This window comes from Choloepus didactylus, chromosome 5, assembly GCF_015220235.1.
Source record: "Choloepus didactylus isolate mChoDid1 chromosome 5, mChoDid1.pri, whole genome shotgun sequence".
Classification (NCBI taxonomy): Eukaryota; Metazoa; Chordata; class Mammalia; order Pilosa; family Megalonychidae; genus Choloepus; species Choloepus didactylus.
The window spans coordinates 26,762,903-26,786,824 of record NC_051311.1 but is presented as its reverse complement, the minus strand read 5'-3'; the positions used below and the strand labels follow the sequence as shown (position 1 = coordinate 26,786,824).

Genomic DNA, 23,922 nt, shown 5'->3' with positions numbered 1-23,922 from the left:
GGTTTGCACCTTTTACCTCTCCCGCTGTCTGGAATGGGGAAATAATGGCTAGAGCTGAAGTAGCCTTGGGAATGGAAGCCATGCAGAGGAGAATAAGACAGAAGAACCAGAGTGCCTGGTAATTTCACGAGCAGAGTTGCCAGATAGCCAGGGATGCTACTTCCAGACTTTTACGTGAGAAAAGAATAAATTTCTAACTTGTTTAAAACATTGTGATTTTGAGTTTTTGTATTCATAGTCTTGATATATTATTTTCAATAAAACTTTTTGGAAAAAAGTCTATAAAATACACTTAAAAAAATTTCAAAGGACATACACTGAGACTCATTCATACACAGAAATACAAATTTCTTCCCTTAATACTTACTTTTCCTGATTCCATTAGGGGCAAACTATGAGGAGATCCTCTTTCTACTAAACGGACTCTGTAAATATAGAAATAGAAGATATTACCAATATGTTTTCTGTCCCAGTAATTCCCTTCTATTACATTCAGTACTTGGTCATATGCCTGGTAGGCTGCCAGGGAATATTAATTTTGTTGGTGAGCATTAGACGTTAAAGAAAATGCTACCAGATAGCAGAGTGCAGCTGTGCACTGGAAGGAAACAATGGCAAGAGTACAATAAAGGCCACGGGAAGGAAGACATGATCAGCAAATGACCATTCAGATTGTGAGTTAAAGATACTGATCTGCTCTGCAGTCTAAGTGCACAATATTTGCTGCATTCCGATACCAGGCAGGCGACCTTAGGGTCATTTGTAGGTTTTAAATCTAGCTCTGTATTCCTCTCTCTCTCTTTCCTTAGGGAATGGAAACTACCGGTTATGGTGGAGAGTTTTGATGCTGGTGGAAACTGCAAGGAATCTGAAATGACGTTCTGAAGTCACATTTACCAAATCTGCAAAATAACTGGAAAAATGGTTCTGCATTTAAAGTAACCAAGAATCAACTCAGCATTTGCAGAAAAGGAATTACTTCCTTGAAAGAGCTGCGAATCACTTAGCAATAGTGATATTTAATCCTGAAGTGCTCACACCTCTGCCTATACATAGGTCAAATAGGTTTGGGAAGGCAGGACACAAAGCTCATAGCAGCACAGAATCAATCTGTTAAACTAAGTGTAGTTGTGATTTAAGATAGAGCTTAGTGAACACAGGACAGGCCAATTGGAAGGAAGGCAAACTTCCTTTTACAAAAGAGAAATTTTTTTAACTAAAAAAATATTTTACGGTAATTTTATCTTAAGAACTGCCAAGGATATAATTGCTATCACAAACAGGGCTAGTGAACAGTCCTTCCCAGCTGCATTATTTTCAATATTTTAGGGTCCTAACTAGCAGTTTTACATTACTACCATGTAACTAAGACTACAATGCTATTTATTCATCTAAAAGGTAATTTTTATTTAAGCAAAACAGAGTAAAAGTGAAAATGCCCAAATGCTTGAAAACTATAGATGGGAATGGGCTGTGGGCTTCCTGGGCTGCTTTTGTACTTGGGAACAGAAGAAGGCTACTAACAAGTGATTGGCAGCTAGGCTGGGAACTGGTGAATTATACTCATTTCCCCCTATTATCAACGATCTCCATCTCCACCATTGAAATTGAGACTTGAAATTCACTCCTAGAGAGTCATTCTTCTACTTGTTGCTGGAAAGAAGTGAGAAGATGCAACAGAAGGGGCACAAGGCACCAAAGAAAGAAATCCTCAGTTCACAGTTCTGCTAAGGACCAGCTCTGTGTCCCTCAGTAGGATGAACTCCAGTAAAAGGCCAACTATCAAGTGCATGCCCATCCTCCGTGGCACTTAGATGATCTCTGGGTGCCTTGGAAGAGGTAAGACTCTAAGAGTGTGGATAATAATAATGTGAGTTATGCTGCATGAGTCAAACAGACATGGCACCAGTAAATGAGAGAGGCACCCTGGTGAGAGTATGTGTAGGTATCTTAAATGCTCATAGCTACTACTGCTATATCAAGGGCTCTCTGAGGCCAGAACCACCACTTCCCTCTGGCCAAGTCTGTGAAGTTCTGAGAATTCAGCACCTAAAAAACGTTTATTTTCAGTCTACAGGATGCCCTTCCTCTCACCTGGCCTTCAGTGTGACTTGAGATACTGCTTCAGACAAAAGTAGCCTGGAACGGTTTGTTGTGCTGAGCCATCTATCACAGGACTTGCTCTTAGGAAGCTCATCACTGCAAAGGAGAGGCTAAACCTGCTTATAATTGTGCCTAAGAGTCTCCCCCTGAGTACCTCTTTGTTGCTCAGATGTGGTCCTCTCTCTAGCTAAGCCACCTCGGCGGGTGATCTCGCTGCCCTCCCCCCTACGTGGGACCTGACTCCCAGGAGTGTAAATCTCCCTGGCAACGCAGGATATGACTCCTGGGGATGAATCTGGACCTGGCATTGTGGGATTGAGAATATCTTCTTGACCAAAAGGGGGATGCAAAATGAAACGAAATAAAGTTTCAGTGTCTTAGAGATTTCAAATAGAGTCGAGAGGTCACTCTGGTGGACATTCTTATGCACTATATAGATAACTCTTTTTAGGTTTTAACGCATTGAAATAGCTAGAAGTAAATACCTGAAACTTTCAAATTCCAACCCAGTTGCCTTGACTCCTGAGACAATTGTATAGCAATGTAGCTTACAAGAGGTGACAGTGTGACTGTGAAAGCCTTAAGGATCACATTCCCTTTATTCAGTGTATCGATGGATGAGTAGAAAAATGGGGACAAAAAACTAAATGAAAAATAGGTGGAAGGGGGGATGTTTTGGGTGGTGTTCTTTATGTTTATTTTTTGTTCTTATTTTCAATTTTATTGGTGCAAGGAAAATGTTCAAAAAATAGATTGGGGTGATGAATGCACAACTATATGATGGTACTGTGAACAACTGATTGTACACTTTGGATGACTGTATGGTATGTGAATATATCTCAATAAAATTGAATTAAAAAAAAGTGGCCTGGAAGGAGTAAATCATTAGGGGTGGGGGCACATCAGGAGAAGACTAACTTCTTCTATGTGGAAATGTAGAGAAACACTGGAAATGCCAGCTATCTGAGCAGTTTCAACAGTAATTTGATGAGGTGTAAGGATGTATTGTAGCACTTAAATTTTTGGTATTTGTATCAAAGGAAAACCCAGATGCTGACAGCTGCAGATGAGGAACCAATATAGATCACATTCATAATTAGGCTGTTCCAGAAGCTGCCTGTAGGCTTAATGATGTTAACCTCCAAAAATAAGACACTGGCTGCATTAACATAGAATCATAGGGAACTGAGGATTATTAAAACACTACTTAGAATCTATAAAGAAACATAAATATGCTCTTCTTATGGAAATTTATCATGTAGCGGTATACATTAAGAACTTGAGCACTTTAGGATATATGGCATGCTAACAGGAAGTAGCCATGCCACTGATGCTTGACTATTCTACTTGGTCAGAAGGGCCCAGACTGCTACAGTGTACTAAAACTAGATTGATTTGAACAAGCAGATAAAAAGAATAAGCCTGCATTAAAGATGGCAGGCTGGCTAACTGTGGATTCCAGCTACTGGCTGTTTGCTACAGATGGAAAGAGCAATACGGAAATGTAGCCAAATAGGCTGGGAAAATTATGTGTTGGCAGGAGTGAGAAAAAGGGAGTCTGAAGAGTGTGAGGAGAGAGAGAGAATGAAAGAGAAAAGGGAAGTCAGAGAAAACAGCTCGCTGTTTTGACCAACAGTCTTTTTGGCCCCTCCACTAGGTCCTAGTGGGTGCTGCTCTTTGGGTGGGTGTGGGCAGGCAGCTGGCCAGCAGCTCGACTGTGGGTTCCAAAAAGGACAGATGATCAGGCCATGCGTGAAACTCTTAGCCAAAAATAAGAGCTGTTTTAGACAAGAAGTCTGGGAGGGGTGAGAGGTCATACAAGTTTCCATTTCTGCTTCCACCATGCCTTTCATCCCATCAGTGATCAACACTATTTTAGAATGTTAGAAACCCCTGCCAGGCCTTGTCATCAGATGTGCCAGCCAGCCCTGACAGCCTTATGATTATTTAGATGACTTAAGATAAGGGATGCTGATAAAATTTATGAAACAAAGCCACTGGAGACAAGAAAATATGGGAAACTATCCCCGGATTATGGTGGGTCAGCGTAATTCAATGTCTAGGACTGCCCTGCTCTCATGGATTTTCCTTCTCCCCACTCCCTCAGGTTTGTTGTCTTAGCCTGTGCCCAGCCAATAGGGGTAGCGGTAGGGGTGGGAGTAAAAAAGATAAAACCAAAGGTAAGGTGCCTTTTAACCTGCTGAACTGCCTCCTGACCTTGGCCAGGCTTTGCCCAGTGCTTTGATCTCTGACTATTCTTTTGCTTTCTTCCTTCCTTTAGATTTTATCTCATCTCTTATCTAGCCCTGTATTTAACCTGGGCCTCAGAGAAGAGAAGAGAGATGGAATGTCATTTCAGAATCTAATCTTCTCTAAAGTGTGGAAAACAAGGAAGCCATCTGGGTTGCTAAAATCACTCAGAGTTGCTCCTGAATGTAAAACCTACAGACCCTCTTAGTAAATGCCACATAAGAATGCCCTTGATCCACATAAAAAGCAAAAATTGAAAAAAAAAAAAACCCTTATTAAAAAAAAGTAAAAAGAGATATGACAACTGTGAAATAGATCCTCAACATACACATCAAAGGGTTGATTTCCTCAATGTGCACAGAACATGGAGAAATAAATGAAGATAAAATGCAACCTGGAAGGGCAACACTTAGGCTATTATCAACTGTCAGCAGAAGTGGTAATTATGAGACCACGGGGTGATAACAGTAGGCTCTGAATTAATACCCAGGTTCAAAACCCTGCTGTGACCATCTACTTTCTCAAGACCTGAATGATAACACCCTACATCCTTAGGGTTGTTGAGCAACTTAAGTGAGCCATGAGTGTAAGTGCCCAGTGCAGGGCCTGGATGCTGCTCAGTTAGAACTAGTTTATGAGGTTTACAATGAAGGCTCAGTTACAGCAGAGAGGCCCTGTGAGGTGGCTGGAAGAAAGGCAGGAAAGGCCCACACTGCACGGGCAGTGATGGGCTAAGAGGCTGCCAGAGAATTCTTAGAGTGGTGCGATGGGGATGGAGAGACTCCAGAAGGGAGGGGAAAATGCAAAGGCGGCCCACCCCACAGACAAGCTGGCCTGGCTCTGTCCTGCCTGCAAAGCATGACTCGAATTACTGAGTACAGATCAAGTGAAGAAGTCGAAGGAGTCTTGTCTTCAAAGAGCCAAAGCTGAGTATGTAACAGAGATCATTTCTCAGGGAAAAGGACCTGCCACTCCAACTAATGCTGGCAGAATCTGTTTCAAACAACCGAGGAGCCGATTATACCTGTCAATTCCAGGAGTTGGAATTGTTCTGCCAGTTCTCTTACTTTCCTTGATATCCATTATTACCCACTGATGTGGCTCTGTTAGGTATTAGCTCCTCCTTCCCTGGTCTAAATACTATTTTTAAACACAGTATATAAGCTTAACCAGTCTACTTATTTGACCTATTCTTGTTTTGTCATACCAAGCCTAAAATTTAACTGTGTTAGTTTCTAAATAAAGCTTTCCGGTTTGGCCTCTGTCGCATTCCTTATCCTTTACATTTTCAACTCAAGTACAAATCTTGGGACCTTGGAAAAAATAATGTCTGTATGTGCTAGGCTGTTACATGGACTTGAAGTTTAAGCTTTCATTAGGAAAAAAAGCCTTATACCTAGAGAAATAGAGCTTTGATGTGAGGGAAATTTGCCCTTAATTATAAAATCTCTAACCTGTCCTCTAGCCTCAACAGATCTCACATTGACTTAATTTGGCAATCTGCCTCATTGGAAGTGATTCTTTGAAAGATGACACAGCCACTGAGCACTTATCAGAGCGACACTGAAGAGGTGTGTAGATATCCGGAGACATTACTGCTGCATGAGGTCTTTTTTGTAAAGCCGTTCATTCTTTATGGAATCAAACATTCCAACCCGCTGGGAATGCTTCCAAAAGGTGGGAAGGAGCTATTTAGACCCATGAGTTCCTCATGATTTGTTCAAGCAGAGCCCTGGTTGCCTGGGTCCCAGTCTAGCATTCCCTCCAACACATCGTGTGATACGTTGGAGCTGACAGAGCCTCATCCACCCAAACAACAATCTGTTCTCTGTGATTCTCGCCAAAAGTGAAAGGAGCCCGCAGAAGCATGAAGTGACACTGCACTCGCAAAGGAATACTCACGCATTCTCATTCTTCCACCTCTCCTGGGAAGCTCAGCTCACTAACTGCTGGTCCCACTGGGGCATATAACTGATTATGATTTCATAGGTTGGGAGTGTGTCTGTCAAACCATTGGCTGCTGGGGACTTATAACAACTGAGAAACCAAATTACGTTAACTGCCCCAATAGAAGATTATTAACATAGCATCACAGCTGCTACTGCCAGAAATACAGTCACTTTAGAATTAACCAAGCTGAGGCCATTAAACAAATGGCTCCTTCATTTGGGGCACAATAAACGTGGCGTGGGAGCAGTCCTGATAGACACAGTTAAGAGAGGGAGACAAGAGCAGCCATCCCCTCTGCCCCATTCAGCTGTCCTGCCCCCTCCCTGTCCACTGCACAGCAGAGGCACACTTCTAGAATCCAGGGGCAGACGTGTGCCAGGTCACACGTAAGCCCTGCATTATCTGCACCTTTGGTCATGGCAACCAACATGACTAGATCAACAGTCAAGGCCCAGATTCAGACTTAGCTGACACTTCCACAGTGCCTGCATGTGGCATTATATTGGGGGAGAGGTGTGGCGAGGGCCCAGAGTACTTCATTTATGCAAAAATTAACTTCTGTTCAGCTGTCTAAAACCAAGTATCACTGTTGGCATCTAAGGACAGTGTGCTAAAAAACAAACCAGAACTTTTAATTAAAAATTTATACTCTATCCTCTTCCAAAAATAATTTGAAGCATCTAAAAGATCCAATATAATAAGACCATTTGAACAAGTTTTTAAAATTCCACAAGATAGAGGGGAAATTAAATATTGCAAAAACATAGGTTAATTAATATAGGTGCTGTGATTGAATTTAGTTCTCAGTTTCCTGGCAGCTAAAGTAAATAAGAGAGGGAAAATTAGAAGTTTCACTGTCAAAGTTCGGATTTTAACATCTTGCTATTTACTTTGCTCCTAGTGAAGTGCAAGAGAGGATAATTAAAATAACAAGGAAAAAAATCAATACTTAAATATAACATCACATTCACACATCCAAGAACACTAATGTAAAACAACAAAGTACATCAAAAAGCACCCATTTTTCTAAAGGAGGTTCCTTCCTAGAAATCAGTACCTAATAAAAGCTAGAGGTTAAAGTATGTGATAGTCCAAGGAGGGTGCCACAAAAAGCACCCCCTGATCAGTGAAAGCAAGACGACTTTTACATAATGCCAACTGGATTGCTTAAGCAGTCTCTGTTATGAAAGTCAAAAAACGGGTACCAGTCACTCCAAAAATGAGTGATGACAGGCAAAAGAGCATGAATACTTTTATTTAAAATAATAGCATTTTATAAATGAAATATCAGAATACCACTTTCTAGACATTTCCTCTTATAAAATTACAAATTTACCTTATAATTTATTATCTAAGCTATTCCTCCTCACCTTCTCCTGCAAACTCCAGACTTTTCTATCAGTCTTTTTTCCTTCTCTGATCCTGAGGTTTGAAGAGTTTGGCATTTTCCCCTCTCTGTTAGATATTATTAGTCGGCACCTTCTGGAGGAGTAGATCAAGTTCACCATGAGCTCCTCAACTGCCCTTCTGGCCCTCTGAGTGGACTCACTTCTGTTCAGTTCTGCAGTCTCTTATCCAAAACCCAAGAGGCTTGGTTTCGTAGTCCAGAAAATTTCAGATTTCTGTGTGCTAAGTTTATGCATAGATCCCATGTTACCTAAAGAACCTAACTGAACACATTAATATTTCTGTAGCAAATAGTAGGATAAATTGTTTATAAATAGTCTCATGTCCATTAAGGTTTTGTTGGCGAATTAATTTGCATTAAACTTAGGAAAAATTTTAGTTTTTCAGACCTCCCGGGCTTTAAAAATTTTTTTTATTAATACTTTATTTTCTTACAAGGGTTTTAGATATACAGACAAATTGAGCAGATAGTAGAGAGTTCGATTTACCCCTGCACACAATTCCCCCATTATTAACATCTTATATTAATGTGGCATATCTGTTACAACTAATGAGCCAATATTGATGCATTATTGTTAACCAAAGTCCATACTTTATTCGGATGCCCTTAATTTTTTACCTAATGTCATTTTTCTGTTCCAACATCCCATGCAGGATATCACATCACATTTAGTTGTCATGTCTCCTTAGGCCCTTTTGGCTGGGACTGTTTCTCAGACTTTCCTTGTTTTTGATGAACTTGACAGTTTTAGAAGTACTGGTTAAGTATTTTGTAGGATGCCCCTCTAACGGAACTTGTCTGATGTTTTTCTCATGATGTGACTAGGGTTAAGGGTTTGGGGGACAAAGACCACACAGGTAAAGTGCCATTATCAACAACACGACTATCACTGTTGGTGTTGACCTTGCCATGTTTCTCTACTATAAAGTTACTCTTTCCCCCCTTTTTCTATAATGTACTTTTTGGAAGAAGTCACTTTGAGCAGCCCACACTTAAGGAGTAGGGAGTTATGCTCCCCTTCCTCGGCTTTTGGGTCTATGGACTTGCATGAAAGGATCAAATCTGTTATTGGCTAACCAAGCTCAAGGAATTTAGACTTGAGACAGGAGATTCTAAATCCATTTGGGCTGTCCTCTTGAACAGAGAAGGTATAAGAACCCCAGGGCTATGGAGTAGCTATGTTCTTCCATATGAACTGAATGCAAAGAAAGCTGATCAATATACAGAGAAAACTGGACAAAGAAAAGTACAGAGATGAGGTGTGAAATCAAGAGCTCCTGATGGTCTTCTGATATTTCCTTCTAGTCCCCTCCTGACACTGGGCTAAATTCCTACTCTTACATTCTATAATCTATGTAAACAAATATACATAAAATACATTATGTTATGTATATAAATAAGTGGGTGGGGGGGGGTCACACACACAAGTGTTCCTTCCTTTTTCCCTAAAAAAAAAAGTACTACTTTACGTATATGTATATATGTATCTATATACATAAAATAATATTAATCTATATAAAATCCTTTTTTTTTAAATAACTTCAATTGGTTTCTATTATATCCAACCATAAAGCCCTAAAGTAATATCGATCTCCCTTTCCCTATTTTTGTGAATGAGAATAAAAATATCTGAAAAATAATTTCTAGATGGTATGGAGGTTTAAGGTAAAGTGGGGGCATCTGATACATTTATGAGCATTAAGTGCTCTCTATAAATTTTTATTTGAAAATGATTTCAAAATCATAGAAAAGTTGCAAGAAAAAAATAGCACAAAGAGTACTCATAATAACCTTTACCCAGATTCACCTACTGTTAATATTTTACACCATTTGCTTTATTATTTGCTCATGCTTACCCTTGTGCTCATGGTGTCTCTCTACATACACTCAAATACACACAGACACAGACACACAATTTTTTTCCTGAACCATTGAGAGTAAGTTGAATTCATCATGATCTTTTCTAAGTGTTTCAGTGTGTATTTCTTAAGAATAGGAATATTCTCTTACATAATCCCAGAACAGTTATCAACCTCAGTAACCTTAACATTGACACAATACTTTAATCTATAGTCTATATCCTCATTTTGTTAATTAACCCAATAGCGTTCTTTATAATTTCCCCTCTCTAGTACAGGATCCAGTCTAGGATCAGGTTTTGCCTTTAGTTATCGTGTCTTTTTAGCTTCCATTTATCAAGAACATTTCCAAAGACTTTATCTTTTATGACACTGACATTTTTGAACAATACAGCCCCTGCCTTTAACAAATATCATTTAAAATCATTTTAAACACCATTTTGCATTTCTCTGCTATTTCCTCATAATTAGAATCAGGGTACGCATTGTCAGCTGGGATACCACAAAGGGGATGTTGCCTTCTTCTCAAAATATATTTGGAGGTATATCCTTTTCATGTGTCCCTCTAGTCTTTGAGGTGTTGGCCCTTCATGCAGAAATTTTCAGCATATAACAATGAAAGAGAATGCCACTTCAATATAATGCATGCTTTTTGTTTTTTTTAAAGCTTGCAGTTCTCCTGAGAAATGGTAGGGAGGAATGAAGTGAAGAAGAAAGTAAAGTGTACCTTCATTATATAAAACATGAATAAAGCCAAACGGGGCTGAAGCCTGAGTCATCATTTCGTGACACTTGTCATACACTCAGTCCCTAAGCCACTTCTCTGCAGAATTCACTGTCCCTGCTGACAAAGGAGTGTGGCACTAAGAATAGAACAGTATGGCAGTGCTGAGTTAACCTCAGGGGAGAGCTCAGGCGCACTGTCCAAGTAAGCACGTCAACTTTTCCTCCACAAAAAGAACTTAAAAAAAAAAGTTTATTTAAACAAAAGAAGTTCCACCTGAAGGGAGACATCTCTAGGATTTGTTTCTTTTAAAATAATGTATCATTTCTTAAAGACAGATTGCCCTACACACAACAAAAATTGTACACAAAATTACTAAATTGTCCTTGGTTTTGCAATGACGAATGAAAAATACTAAAACTTTCCAATCAAACAAGGTATACAAGGATTTCTATTATGGTGGCTATTTGTTAACAGTGAGCACAAAATAACTTACTAGGATATAAAGATAAAAGTTGAATGATTATGCCACTAATGAGAAAAGGGTGATATTACATAACTATGTTTTCCTTACTCTGTCTCCATTTGATATCTGTTAAGACATACTATTATTATCTATTTATAATTCAAAAATGCAATATGCTTGGGCACATGCAAGCATTTCATGTACATAAAGGAATGAAGAAAGCACAGAAAAAAGAATAGAGAAAACTATGTAGTATACAGCATATGGTGGAACCAAATGGCAGTTTTCTAATTGAAAGTGTATTCTTTGTTGAACAGAGTGCTGGAGTAAAATAGTAGGTACTCTTTTTAGTAGACACCGGCAGTTCCTGCTGGAATACATCAATGTAGCTTTGTCCTCCTTTCCAACTGTGCGGGTATGTCTATGTCATCGATTTGCTGTCCATCAAACTGGAATCTGACCTGCTTCCCTGCAAACCCAGGCACCTAATATGTACATATATATGCCAGGCTCTTCCTTCATTTCATTGTCATTTGCAATAGACTTTCATCAGTTTACCATGTGCCTCTTAATTTTAAACTGCAGCACATAACCATCCTGCAGCACATAACCATCCTGAGAGCATCAATGCTCTCAAACGTGACTCCTTCTTTGGGTTTTTCATCGGCTATGAAGAACACCAATCTCCTTTAGCTGCCATGTTACAGAAGAACCAGGTCTGTCAGCAAGATCTGAGCACCCAGGCAGCTGCAGGAGCGGTAGGTGGTGGAGGCAGTAGTGGAAGTAGTGCAGCAGGTCACACACACAAGTGTTTCTTCCTTCCTCCACAAAGACTTTTCCAAGTTGGTAAGAACTGAACCAATTTCTCATACAGCATGTTCTAGGAAGGCTCTAATCAATCTGACAATAGAGGCTTAGTGCCTTGCATTGAAATATCAGGAAACCAGTGTTTAGGCTTTGTAAAGAAAGGCAAATTTTAAAGTGGCAGCTATTATACAAGGTGACAATCTACAGTGGGAGATTTCAAAGGCAAGTATTTAAATTTGGGCTTTTCCCTTATAGAACAAGCAGAACTTTCTTTGGCATCTGAACCAAATCCCTCTACTGTCAGAGATAACATTGGACTTATTAAATAGAAGTGGAGAGCCTCTAGTGACAATAAGGAGAAGTGACATTTGACTTCAGAGTATGGTTGCCAGATTTAACAAATAAAAATACAGGACACCCAGTTAAATTTGAATTTCAGATAAACAATTTTTTTTCAGTATATCTCATGTTTAGGGCATACATACACTAAAAAATTATTCTGTTATCTGAAACTAAATTTTTTCTAGCTGCCCTGTTTATTATCCACAGCCCAAACGTAGAGAACTCTATAGAAGTCTTTTGCATAAGCTTTAAGGAATACATTGGTAGAAAAAAACTATCCAATATGTTAACTATTTTTTTCTTTTTCTCTAAACTGAATTTACATGACTGAATTTTTCATTTTTAATATTATTTGTGCCTTCCATTTATTTTATATTGCTGTAGTTTACTGTGTTGCTATTTTCAAAGAATCAGCCATTTTTTATTTGCTTTATGTTTTATTAATTTGTTCTTTATTTATTACTTTCCTTTCATATCTTTTGGTTTATTCTCAGGTTTTGAACTAACTTCTTGAGCTTAAGTCTTAGCTCATTTACTTTAAATCTTTTTTTCTAATGTATGCATTTGCAGCTATAAAGTATCATTTTAACTGCCTTAAGTTGAATGTGTGCTTCCCAGATGTTTGGGATTTGGGCCAGATTCTTTCAGCTATGCTGCTTAAGAACCAATATAAGCAAATGCTTCCTAAAGCTTTATCTGTAGGCTCTGTAAGATCCCACCAATTCCAGGGAAACTGAGTTGCCCTTATGTCCCCCAAGTGTGAAAATACAAGCTCAACATCTAGTTCCAAGTCAAGCACACCATTCTTCTCAGAGACATTAGGGTGATGTGGCCTAGTTTATGAACTAAATGTGGCTTCTTTGATTAAAAATAAAAATCATGGATCAGGGGAAAATGAGGGAAAAAAACTCAAGTCTACCTAAAGGTTACTTGGAGAACCCTGATATCAGATGTTTGGTGAGAGTCTACCAAGTGTTTAGTACTGTTTAAGTGCTAGGAAAATATTATGGAAATGCAACATAAAAGCAATTAACTTATAGGAATTTAAATTTTATCCTCAGAAGGGAGCATAAAAGCATAAAGAAATTACTTAAATAACGTAAGTAATCCTATCCACCATTCTTTCTACACCCCAGACTACTTTAACATTAAGATGTAGCTATTGTAACATGTGCTCTTTAAGAAATGTGATTCTAGTGTTTAAAGATATTCATTTTTCATACACAATGGCCCAAGCCAACCACTTTATTTAGCGTTCAATGGAAAAAACAAGGGAACTTTTTTAACACTGGAACAAAAAGTAACTAGGTAGGTCTTGCTTATTTCTTGATTTAGTTTACAATATGGTACCTTTCTTCTAAAGAAGAACCAAGGATAATTCTGACCATGCCCAATTTTCTCCTTATTTTCCTTAGAAATAAATCCCTGCATGAGATGTAACATCCCATAAATACATAGAAGTCACTGTCCATATTCTAATGTAGTCATAAGAAGAAGGTACATTCCCAATATTATTCAGTCAGGACAGCTAAAGAGAGACTGATGGGCAATGCTGACAAAGGCCCTTAATGGATCTGGATTTCCTCTGTAAATAGCAAAAAAGATTTTGAAAAATGTGTTAACTCCTGAGGAGGAAAACCAATTTATTCCCAAACTTCCATTATACACCCATATGTTAAGCATAAGGGCATAATAGGAATCTCTTGTTTCTCTACTTATAACTAAAAGCACCCCAAGACTATACTCCTTGCCAACATTGGGATGAATTTAATCTATAGCAACTCTCGTTTCACAAGTTTACATCTAGATTCTAGGGACAGAGCTGATATAAGCAAATTATGTTAAAGAAGCAGCTAATAGGGAGGGGCAAAATACATTATTTCAATGGTAGAACATAGAGAAATAAATAAAAAGAATGGTGACAGACCACAGCTGGGGGGAACTTAAAGACTGCACTCTAAACCCTTTTATGGATGAGTTAACCAAGCCTGAGAAAGCTGATTTTTAAAAAGTCACGATATTAGTTTCAGTATGCCAGTGGCAAATTCCAGTGTCCCACAGTAGGTGACTAATAAATGCATGTGGAACGAATGAAAGTTGTACTCTCAGGGCTTCCAGCAAGACTGGCTGCTTCTCTGTCTCCATTTACATGTTATCTCCTCAGAGAGGCCTTCTCCAACCCTTCTAGCCCAAACAACTCCCTGTTACTATCACAGGAGAGATCTGTTTACAGTTTCCCCATCTAGACTCTAAGCTCCACAAGGGCAGAGGCTGGCCCTCTGTGGTTTGTTAGTGTATTTCCAGTGCTTAGCACAGTGTTTGGCACAGAAAAATGTCCATGTCGAGAACAAAGAGATCTTTCACCCCCACTCCTTGGTGATTAAAAGGTTTGGAGAGGTCTCTACTTTCTGGAGACGAAAGAAGATTGTGCCTAGTGGCACCCAGTAGCCTACACTAAGGGTGGTTGAGGAAAGAAGCTTTGTTTTCATCAAATAAGGCATGAGGGAATTTCTCAGGGAGAATGCGGGCTCTGCTCTGCTACTGCTGAGAGTTTTTTACAAGTGCTGTCTTCAGGTGGGTTTGCAGGCTCTGCAAAATACCTCATCTCAGCGTACTGCATGTTTTCACACAAAACAGCAAAAGGAAAATACCCCTCGGGCACTAGCACTGACTGCATGATACATTCAACTTGAGGAAGAGCTCCTACAGCCCAAGCACTGCAGTCTGGCTTTAGCAGGATCCCCAGGGTTTCAGAGGGTTAATGTACGTCTGTACTTCTGCTATGTCTTCAGGCAGATTCTTAATATACACAAGGCCCTTTTCATAAAGATAGGAAAATACTTTCTAGCAGAGTAAGGACCATTTAATCAAAACTCATCAAATATTTGAATTGCAGGAAGGATCCAATCACCCAATCATTCAAAAGCATTTAAAGGTTGAAAGAAGAGGATCAAGCAAGAGGCTGAGAAAGAACAATGTGTTGTCCCTAAAGCCAAAGGGAAGAAAGCATTTCAAGTAGGAATGGGTTTTAACTGTTTCAAGTGTTTCCGTGGGAGCGAGTGATGAGGGCTGGGACTGGAATATTAGATTTGGCAATATGGAATTCACAGGTGACCTTGACAGGCATGGTTCTAGTAGGCTTGTGGGGATATACTGCTTTGTGTCTCATGCCAAACTGGGAGGTGAGAACAGACCACCCTTTGAAGGAGTTTTGTTATAAGGGGGAGTGGAGAAATGGGGCAGTGGTCAATGAGAAGTGTCAAAGGGGTTTTTGGCTATTTTTTTTTTTCTTTTTGATAGATGGCATTTATTACATCATGTTTATACACATATTGGAATAACTTCAGTAGAGAAGAAAGTACTGATGATGCAGAAGTGAAAGGAAATTATTGTCAGATCAAAGAGCTAGAATAGATGATGAAAGGGAAAGAGATCTAGTGGACATGGGGAGAAGGTGACATTTGATAGGAGCATAGATCATTGGGAAGACAGTTGTAGGAAGGCTACTAGATTTTTGTGATGAGGGCAGGAAACTGAAAATTTGCTTCCATAATAACCTCACATGGATGATGATAAAATGAGCCCGGTAAGGTTCAGTAACTTAGCTTCAGGTCACACTGCTAGTCAGTGGCAGAACCAGGACTGAACTAATACCCAGATCTCTGGGCGTCTAAGTCTTGGGCTTTTCTCACTTTCTCTCAGGATCTCCTCACAGGTCTAAGTGTTAAAGGAAATTAGAGAGAATGAGATGTAAAAGACAAAATTAGCGATGTAAAAATAGTAACGAGTTTAAAATGTGGACATGCCTCTATGGGATACTGGATGGGGAAAAAAAAAGATAAAAATACTAAGGTAAAGCACCTGCCTTTCCTATCTCTTGAGAAAATTCTCTGATGCGGGGCCATGACCCAGGAGCCCTGTGTCTTGGACGGAACCTGGGCTTTTCTTAAAAAGACGCTCAACTCGGCCTCCACGCACTGGCCCCAAACTCTCCTCACAGTGGTGTCCGGTGTCCACATCCACCCAGTTCAAGAGGAGAGCATGAGAAGCCGATTACCCTGTTTTGGGTTTTGAAGAGGGAGGAACACAGAGAAATGGGAATAATATATTTTTACCATGCATCGAGGGAGAATGGAAGCCAAACCAAGCACTTAGGAGCAAACTCCAGAGGCAATTTTGGCCCATGTCTAGGGCCCAAATGAAAATGGGAAATTCACCTCCAAATAACAATATAAGAGACATTGTCAAATGTAAAGTTTTAATTTTTTGTTCAGTTTTTTTTTTTCCCATTTTCAAGTACATTCCATAAGTACTATTTAAGGAGCTCATAAAAACCATACTACACTACTGATCTTTTAAGCTTTGATTATGTACTAGCTAATAAGCTGGGTTAAAAATGAATTAGAAATCTGTGTTCATGCCAGAAGATAGCCAGAGGCAGAAGTAAAGGAGGCAAAATACACACTAATAAAAAAGATCAAAAAGCATTATGCATAAATAATAGCAGCTAACGTTTATTGAGCCTTACAATTTGACAGGCATTTAATCCTGTCAGGCAAGTTATTTAATCCTCATAATTCTTTGAGGAAGGTACTATTATCACCATTTTACCAACAGGGAAACTGAAACATGATGAAGCAACTGTGCTCAGAATCACACAGCCAGGGGTGGAAGAATTGGGCTTTGAAGCCAGGAACCTGGGTCCTGAGTCTCATCTAATCTAAGGTAATGTATGTTCACTGCTGCCCGACTGACCCCCCTACAAAGAGACTGGGAAAGTTAGGGTTTGGTATGCAATGGTACAGCAGGTGCAAAACACGTAACAAGGAGACTGCCCGTGTATACTTATTATTCAGGGTGGGTGGGTATGGGAATAGACGTTGAAGGAAAAAAAATATTTAGGAAATGAGTGCAAACTCCACTTATGGTCCTGCTCCAGCTCTGCTAGGACAACAGGGCAGGAGGCCATGATTAACCGATTAAAAATGAAATGGAGCTCTCAGGTGTCTTCCTAGAGAATGCTTGCTATACAACATGCACACACACGCACAGAACAGGACTGGCCAACAGGAGGTTCCCTTTTTTAGTTGTTTTGTCTTTATATCTGTGCTGTTCCTCCAACTCTGCTATTCATTAAATCACAAGTCTGCTGGTGCACATTTTTGAAAAAAACTATTTAGTTTTCACTGAGATTGTTCACATACCATACAACTTTCCAAAGATCCACTGTACAATCAATTGCCCACAGTACCATCATACAACTGTGCATCTATAACCACAATTAATTTTTTTCAATATTTAGAACATTTTCATTACTCCAGAAAAGAAAGACAGACAAAAAAAGTAAACTCAAATCCTCCCATACTCCTAACCACCCCCCTCTATTACTCACTCATAGTATTGGTATAGTACATTTGTTACTGTTGATGAAAGAATGTTAAAATACTACTAACTGTAGTATATAGTTTGCAATAGGTATATATTTTTTCCTATATGTCCATTATTAACTTCTAGTTATAGTGTCATACAGTTGTTCTAATTCATGAGAGAGATTTCTAATATTTGTACAGTTAATCACGGACATTGTCCACTGCTGGTGCACTTTTATTCTCTGCCTACTTCTCTCAGGATCTTGATACCTCACTAACCACTACTAGGAATTAATATACTATCTCTGTTTTTCTGAGATTAAATGTATTTAACTCCTAATCATGACTTTAGGTGGAATGCAAGCTGTGCAAAAGCTAAGACCGTTGTCATTCTAGGCCTTTACTCTAAAGGTGTGTTTGTAAGACTGGAAGAACTGCTAAAAATATTTGCCTAAATCCAGGAAAAAATTTTTCTTTCCTATATCAAGTCTGAAAACTTCAAGAGTCAAAGGAAAGATCAAATTGGAAGTGACTGAGGAGACTGAATTTATTTTAGATGAATATATTATAAAGAATATCTTTAAAAACTAAGTCACTTTCAAACAGTCTCAAAACAATTTCATCACTTTCCCCCTTGTGTGTGTGGTGACTAAATTTATTCCAGAAGCAGGGAGAACATGTATCCTCTTATATTCCATTACGTGAGGCAGAAATGTTCTCCATGGCAACCGCTACAAATGCAAATGACCAAATCTGAAACACTGGTTCTAGGAAAAAAAAATAGGAATTAAAAAAAAAAAGAGGCAAAAAATCTAGAAATGATTGATCAAACCTTTTTGTGAAACCTATTTGATCATATACTTCTACAGTTGTCCCCCCTTTCGCACACACATGCACACACACACAATCTCTCTCAGGGAAACAGCACAGATATATTGACAAATTAACCTTCTCCAGGTTAATTAAGTGATAATTGGGCAGGTGCCTTGGGGCTCCCAAGTGAATAAACCACTAAAGCAACAGGAAGAGTAATTAATCCTTATGACAGAATCTTAATACAGCTGAAGTTAGAAAGACAATAACTCCTCTTTTAAAGGAATAGTGACAAGAAAGAAATAAGGTCAATATTTTTTAAAGGCTCCCCTGTTTCACCTGCCATTTCCTGTTCACTGTACTTGCTTGTTTCACTCTCAGCTGTCAGCCTTGGAAAGAGGCTCAAACAGCTTGAGTTGCCATCCTTCTTCCCCAGCTTAAACAATGACAGAACACTTTGCCTGGGTACTACAGGGACTCGAGAGGCTTACACTCTGGGGAGAAAAGCATTGCTATCACCACCCTAATAATAACCTTCTGCCAACTGGAGTCTCATTACTTGAGTTTCTTCTTCATGCCTGGCACTTCATGGCATTATTTTATTTAATGCTCACAAATATCTTGAAAGGCTGGTTATATTTTGTCCATTCTAAGCATGGAAAACAGAGGGTCTCAGAAATTAACTAACTTGTCCCAGGGACCGAAGCAGAGATGAGACCTTAATCCTGACTTACTCTAGAACCACTATCTCACATTCGATACAGCACAGGGCACATATTTTAATGTGTTGATAAAGTTAGAAAGTGATGTTAGAGTTTAAAATCTGGAATATTTTCATCTGGGAATATTCCAGGGAGGCTTCATGGAGGAGATGGTCTTTGAGCTGGGCTTTCAAGGACAAGGAAAATTTCAAGAGAACTGGAGGGAAGGCCCAGAAAAAGGAAAGGTACAAAGGGGCAAATCTCTTTCATTGGATGAGGAGGAGAATGTTTGGCTGCAGGGTAGGGTGGACGGAGAGTTTAGTGGATGACGAGGCTAGAAAAATGTATTTGGTTCTTTCCCAATAGGAAAGGGAAAGATAAAGACAGCTGAAATTTTCTGCTTAGGAGGTAAGAGTAGTGGCACCAACTTCAGACACGAGGAAGAAGGGAGGAGAAGCAGGATGGGGAAGGGATCGTGGAGCTGGTTTGGAGGCTGGTGGGACTCCATTTAGACGTGCAAAGCAAGAAGCAGCACGCCAGCTGGTCATGGGGAGCCGGAGAGCTCAGGATCAGAGAGGTCAGGGGCAGAACCTGGGGGATGCCTGTAACTGCCAGCCAGGTGACGTCCAGAAATTAGTGTTGAGAAAAAAAGTGAGAAAAGGAGTAAGAGGTAAGAGCAAGAGAGCCACAGAGGGAAGAGAATGAAAATATCAGGATGTTAGAGGACCACAAAAGCATTTCAAGAAGGGGTGGTAGATGATATTAAATGTTGGAGGAGACCAAGTTAAAGAGGCCACTGAATTTTCTAATTGATGACTGTAAGAGAGCACTTTAAAGAAAGTGTTGGAGACAGAAACCATCTTGAAAGAAGGTGTTACATAATGTTCCAGAGCAGACTACGGGGTTTTGTTTTTTATTTCTCAAACACTGAAGAGAAGAAAGGCAATGTAAGTCTGGTGAAACCATTTTTGAACCTTTTTTTTTCTTTTCTTTTTTTTTTTTTTGCATTTGATGAACTTCCCTGTCAACCTCAATCCATGTCTCTCCTTTGACAGCAGGAGACAGAACTTAGACCACAAGTCCGGGACAGAAGCATTCTCAACACCAGCAAGAAAGCAACAAATGAAACTCTCTAAAACGACAGTCTCTCCAGGAGGAATAGCTTGCTGAGTAAAAGGCTCAGCTTCTCCCCCTAAACAGGACCTCCTTGTCACTTCCACCTCTTTGCCCCCTTGAAAATAATTTTTACTGTGGTAAAATATAGATAACAAAATTTGCCATTTTAACCATTTTTAAGTGTACAATTCAGTGGCATAAATTACATCCACAATGCTATGGAATCATTACCACCAACTTCAAAACTGTTTAATCACCCTGAACAGAAGCTCGGTACCCACTGTGCACATTGAACCACGTCCCCAACAAAGACACGCTCAGTCCTAGCCCCCGTCCCGTGGGTGTGAACTCATTTGTAAATGGGATCTTTGAAGATCCTCTTAAGATGAGGCCAAACTGAAGCAGGCAGGGCCCCAATCCTAATCCTGGAGTCCCTCTACACAAAGGAAATGTTGACAAGGAAGTAGAAGCCACAGAAGGAGACAGAGAGACAGACTGCCATGCAATGGAGGCAGAGACTGACTGCCAGCGAGCCACGACCAGAATGCTACAGACTTCGGAGAAAGCGTGGGCGGTCACCTAGATGTTGGACTTCTAGGCTCCAAGCTCTGATCCAATAAATTCCTGTTGATTAAGCCATCCAGTCCGCGGTATTTGTCATAGCAGCAAGCGAAGACACCCAGTAAGCAGTAACTCCCCATTCCTCCCTCCCCTTAGACCTTGAGAACCTTGAATCTACTGTTCATCTCTCTGAATTCACCTATTCTAGATATTTCATGCAAATGGACTCAAATATTTCTTCTGTTTCTGGCCTATTTCACTTAGCATCATGTTTTCAAGATTCATCTATGTTGTATCATATATCAGAACTTCATCCTTTTTTACGGGTGAAGAGTATTCCTTTGTATGTTTATATCACATTTTGTTAAACATTTATCCATTGATGGACACCTGGGTTGCTTCCACCTTTGGGCTACTATGAATAATGCTATGAACATTGGTGCACAAGTTTAGTATCTGAGTCCCCGTTTTCAGTTCTTTGGGGAATATATAAAGGAGTGAAATTGCTGGGTCATATGGTACTTCTATATTTAACTTTTTGAGGAACGCATTGTTTTCCACAGAGGCTGCACCATTTACATTTCCACCAGCAATGCAAGAGAGTTCCAATTTCTCCACATCCCTGCAAACACTTGTTATTTTCCTCCCCTGCCCCACTTTTTTTTTTTTTTGGTAATAGCCATCCCAGTGGATTGGCTTACTAAATTCTTAAATTTGGGGAGAGAACTCTCCCCAAGAGAACTGGGCGGGGAAGAACTGGATTAAGTTTCCTACTTTTATGCTTAGGCAAGGGCTGCAGGGAACAGGAGGCCTGAGGAACGCAAGGGACAAGAAGAGGTAGTCAGAGGCAAACAAATGACCACCCTATTACAGAAAGATGAAGTAGAGATAGTAGCGCAGGTGGAGCCTGGGGTCTCTGTTGTGATTGTGGAGCCAGCTGTTTCCGGAGATGTCTGGCTCAGCCTATCCACTGGTTCTGCACTGTAAGTTTTAAAATAATAGGCGAATTGTCCTCCAGCAGCTTGACAACAGCATCCACACTGACACTGATGTGTCAGCGTGTGGGTGGGAATCTGGTGGTTCTCAGTGTGCTTTTTCATGTGCTATGCACTGTTTAAAAAAATAAGAAAGCAGGGCAGAAAAGCTTTAACGGCTTCAATATTTATCATTCTGCCTGGTTCCATTTCACTGTATTGTATGTGTTAAACATTCTGCTATGCCAATTCAAGGACAATCAATGCTGGATGACTAATTTCCAGTTCTGCTTGTTTTTAGGATATAATTGCAAAACAACATGATTGGGTGAAAGTGTGTGTGTGTGTGTACAAGAGCTTACTGAGTGAGCCTTGACCTTTTCACAGAAGTGGGGGAGGGGGGAGTGGTCAGCTGCTTATTCCAAGGACTTCTAGACTATTTGGGACACTCCCCTTGGGGAGTGGTTGTCCTTGAAACCATCCACCTACTCTTTAAAACATCCTCAAATGGAAGCAACTGTGCCAACTAAGAAAATCAGATTTTGGGAAACAGCTAAAAATCATTCGGAGCCAACACTTGTGATTAAGGTGAGTAATACGAGTCTTATGACCAATTTTGATCAAAACAAGGAATAAACAGTGTGCAAGATATGATTCTGAAGAAATTTTTATGAGTGGACCTAAACAGCAGCAGACACAGAAGCATGTCCAATGTTGCATGAGCCACAGCGGCTTGGCTGAGTTATGGTGTGCATTCCCCTAGCCTGATTGCCTTGTTCTGAATCACTCTAATGATAAACATCGTTATTCATTATAGTCACCAATGAAATTATTGACAATTATTTTTAATAATGTATAACTGCATAGCAATTTCCAATTCACAAAGCACTTTTACTTCTACTTCAGATGTTTTTAATAACGAGCCAGTGAAGGAGTCAGGGAAAATATGTATTATAGATCATTTTACAGAATCAGACAAAACTGTCACTTAAGATTAGTTAACTTCGCCAAGGTCAAAGAATCATTAAGTCATGAAGGAAGCATGTACCAGGACTCAGGTCTCTGGACTCTTTCTAGTACAATGATATGATCTGGTAGTGAACTTGTATTACTTTATAGTCATACACAGTACTCATTCTATTTCCAAAGCATATCTTTTCTCAATAGGCAGGTTTGCCACTAAGGGTAGGCCAAAAATTGTTAAAAAGGAGTTTCTAGAAGGGAAAAATCCCTACTCTTAACGTTCTCTAATATTCCAGGACACTCATAATACAAAATGAGATGAGCTGTACTTTTGTGATTACCATTCTTGTAGATAAGTCAGTTTAAAACTGAAATCTATCCTCTTATTACTTCTTCTTGTATTTTGAGGGCCAGGCCATAGACAGAACTGCATGAATGTTACTCTATTCTTTGATGAACTACTGTTCTGGCTTTGAGAAAGTCATCTAAAAGTTTATAGACCTCTGGACTTTAAAAAATGTACAATTTACTTCCTATAAAAATTATTTGGAAAAGTATATGCTCCTGAACAAGTTCCTTCATCTCTTTAAAGCTAACTTTCTGAATCTGGAAAGTGTTCTAGACTGAAATTTGCTCAAGTGCAAATTTGGGTGGGTCGTTATTCTCTCTAGCCCTCAGCTTCTGAAATGAGGGGCTTTAACCAGACGACCTCTAACTTTCTAGGTTTTTGCAGCTGTAGAAGAGGTAGTTTTTTGGTAGTTCATGTCTTAGGACATGGGGTCTAAAACAAGGGTTGCACACCTAAATGTTTCCAGGGGCCAGGAAGGCAACCTATAAGCGTGATGTGCAGAGTTTCTCAACCTCGGCACTACTGACATTTTGGTCATTCGTTGGGAGCTCTCTCCTGTGCACTGCAGGACGCTGAGCAGCACCTCTGGCCTTACTCACCAGATGTCAGCAGTACCACTCTCCTCCCCTATAGGACAATCAAAAATACCTCCAGACACTGCCAGATGTCCCCTGGGGATAAAATCCTATTGAGAACTACTGGTATAACGCATTAGACAGCGATAATTACAAAGGCTAAATGGAAGTGCAAGTATGTCTTGCCTAAAAGCATGGAAATTCAAATTAAAAATCATGCTTATTGGTGGGATTCTGTACCCCTCCTTAGCCCGCCAACCTCTATACAATAACACACTCACATACACAGCAAGTTAGGAGTTCCTGTCAGAGAAGAACACATTTGAGCTATAGATTCAGAGAGACCAGGACTGGGTTTCCAAGTTTTCCCACCTACTAACTATATAATCACTGTTATTCTATTTTTTCATTGGTTAAGTGAGCCTAATGATATAATGTTAGGTGAGCAAGAAGAAAATACAAAGAAACTAGCATAATATCTGGCACATAGCCACACATTAAGTATCTGAAAACAATTTATAAAAGAAGATATTAGGGTATGCTCTTTCTGCTAATCACATCATGTGAACAACAATGAATGGGCATGTTTATA

At 39.6% G+C, this 23,922-nt stretch overlaps 1 protein-coding gene across 6 annotated transcripts in view; it reads right to left on the bottom strand.

Annotated features, from left to right (window-relative positions):
• Positions 1-23,922, bottom strand: part of DIP2C (disco interacting protein 2 homolog C) — a 555,699-nt gene that overhangs the window by 15,054 nt on the left and 516,723 nt on the right. For all 6 annotated transcript variants that reach the window (XM_037835690.1, XM_037835692.1, XM_037835689.1 and 3 more), the window contains one exon: positions 368-425. In XM_037835690.1, coding sequence (XP_037691618.1) covers positions 368-425 — 58 coding nt within the window. The remainder of the gene's footprint in view (positions 1-367; positions 426-23,922) is intronic.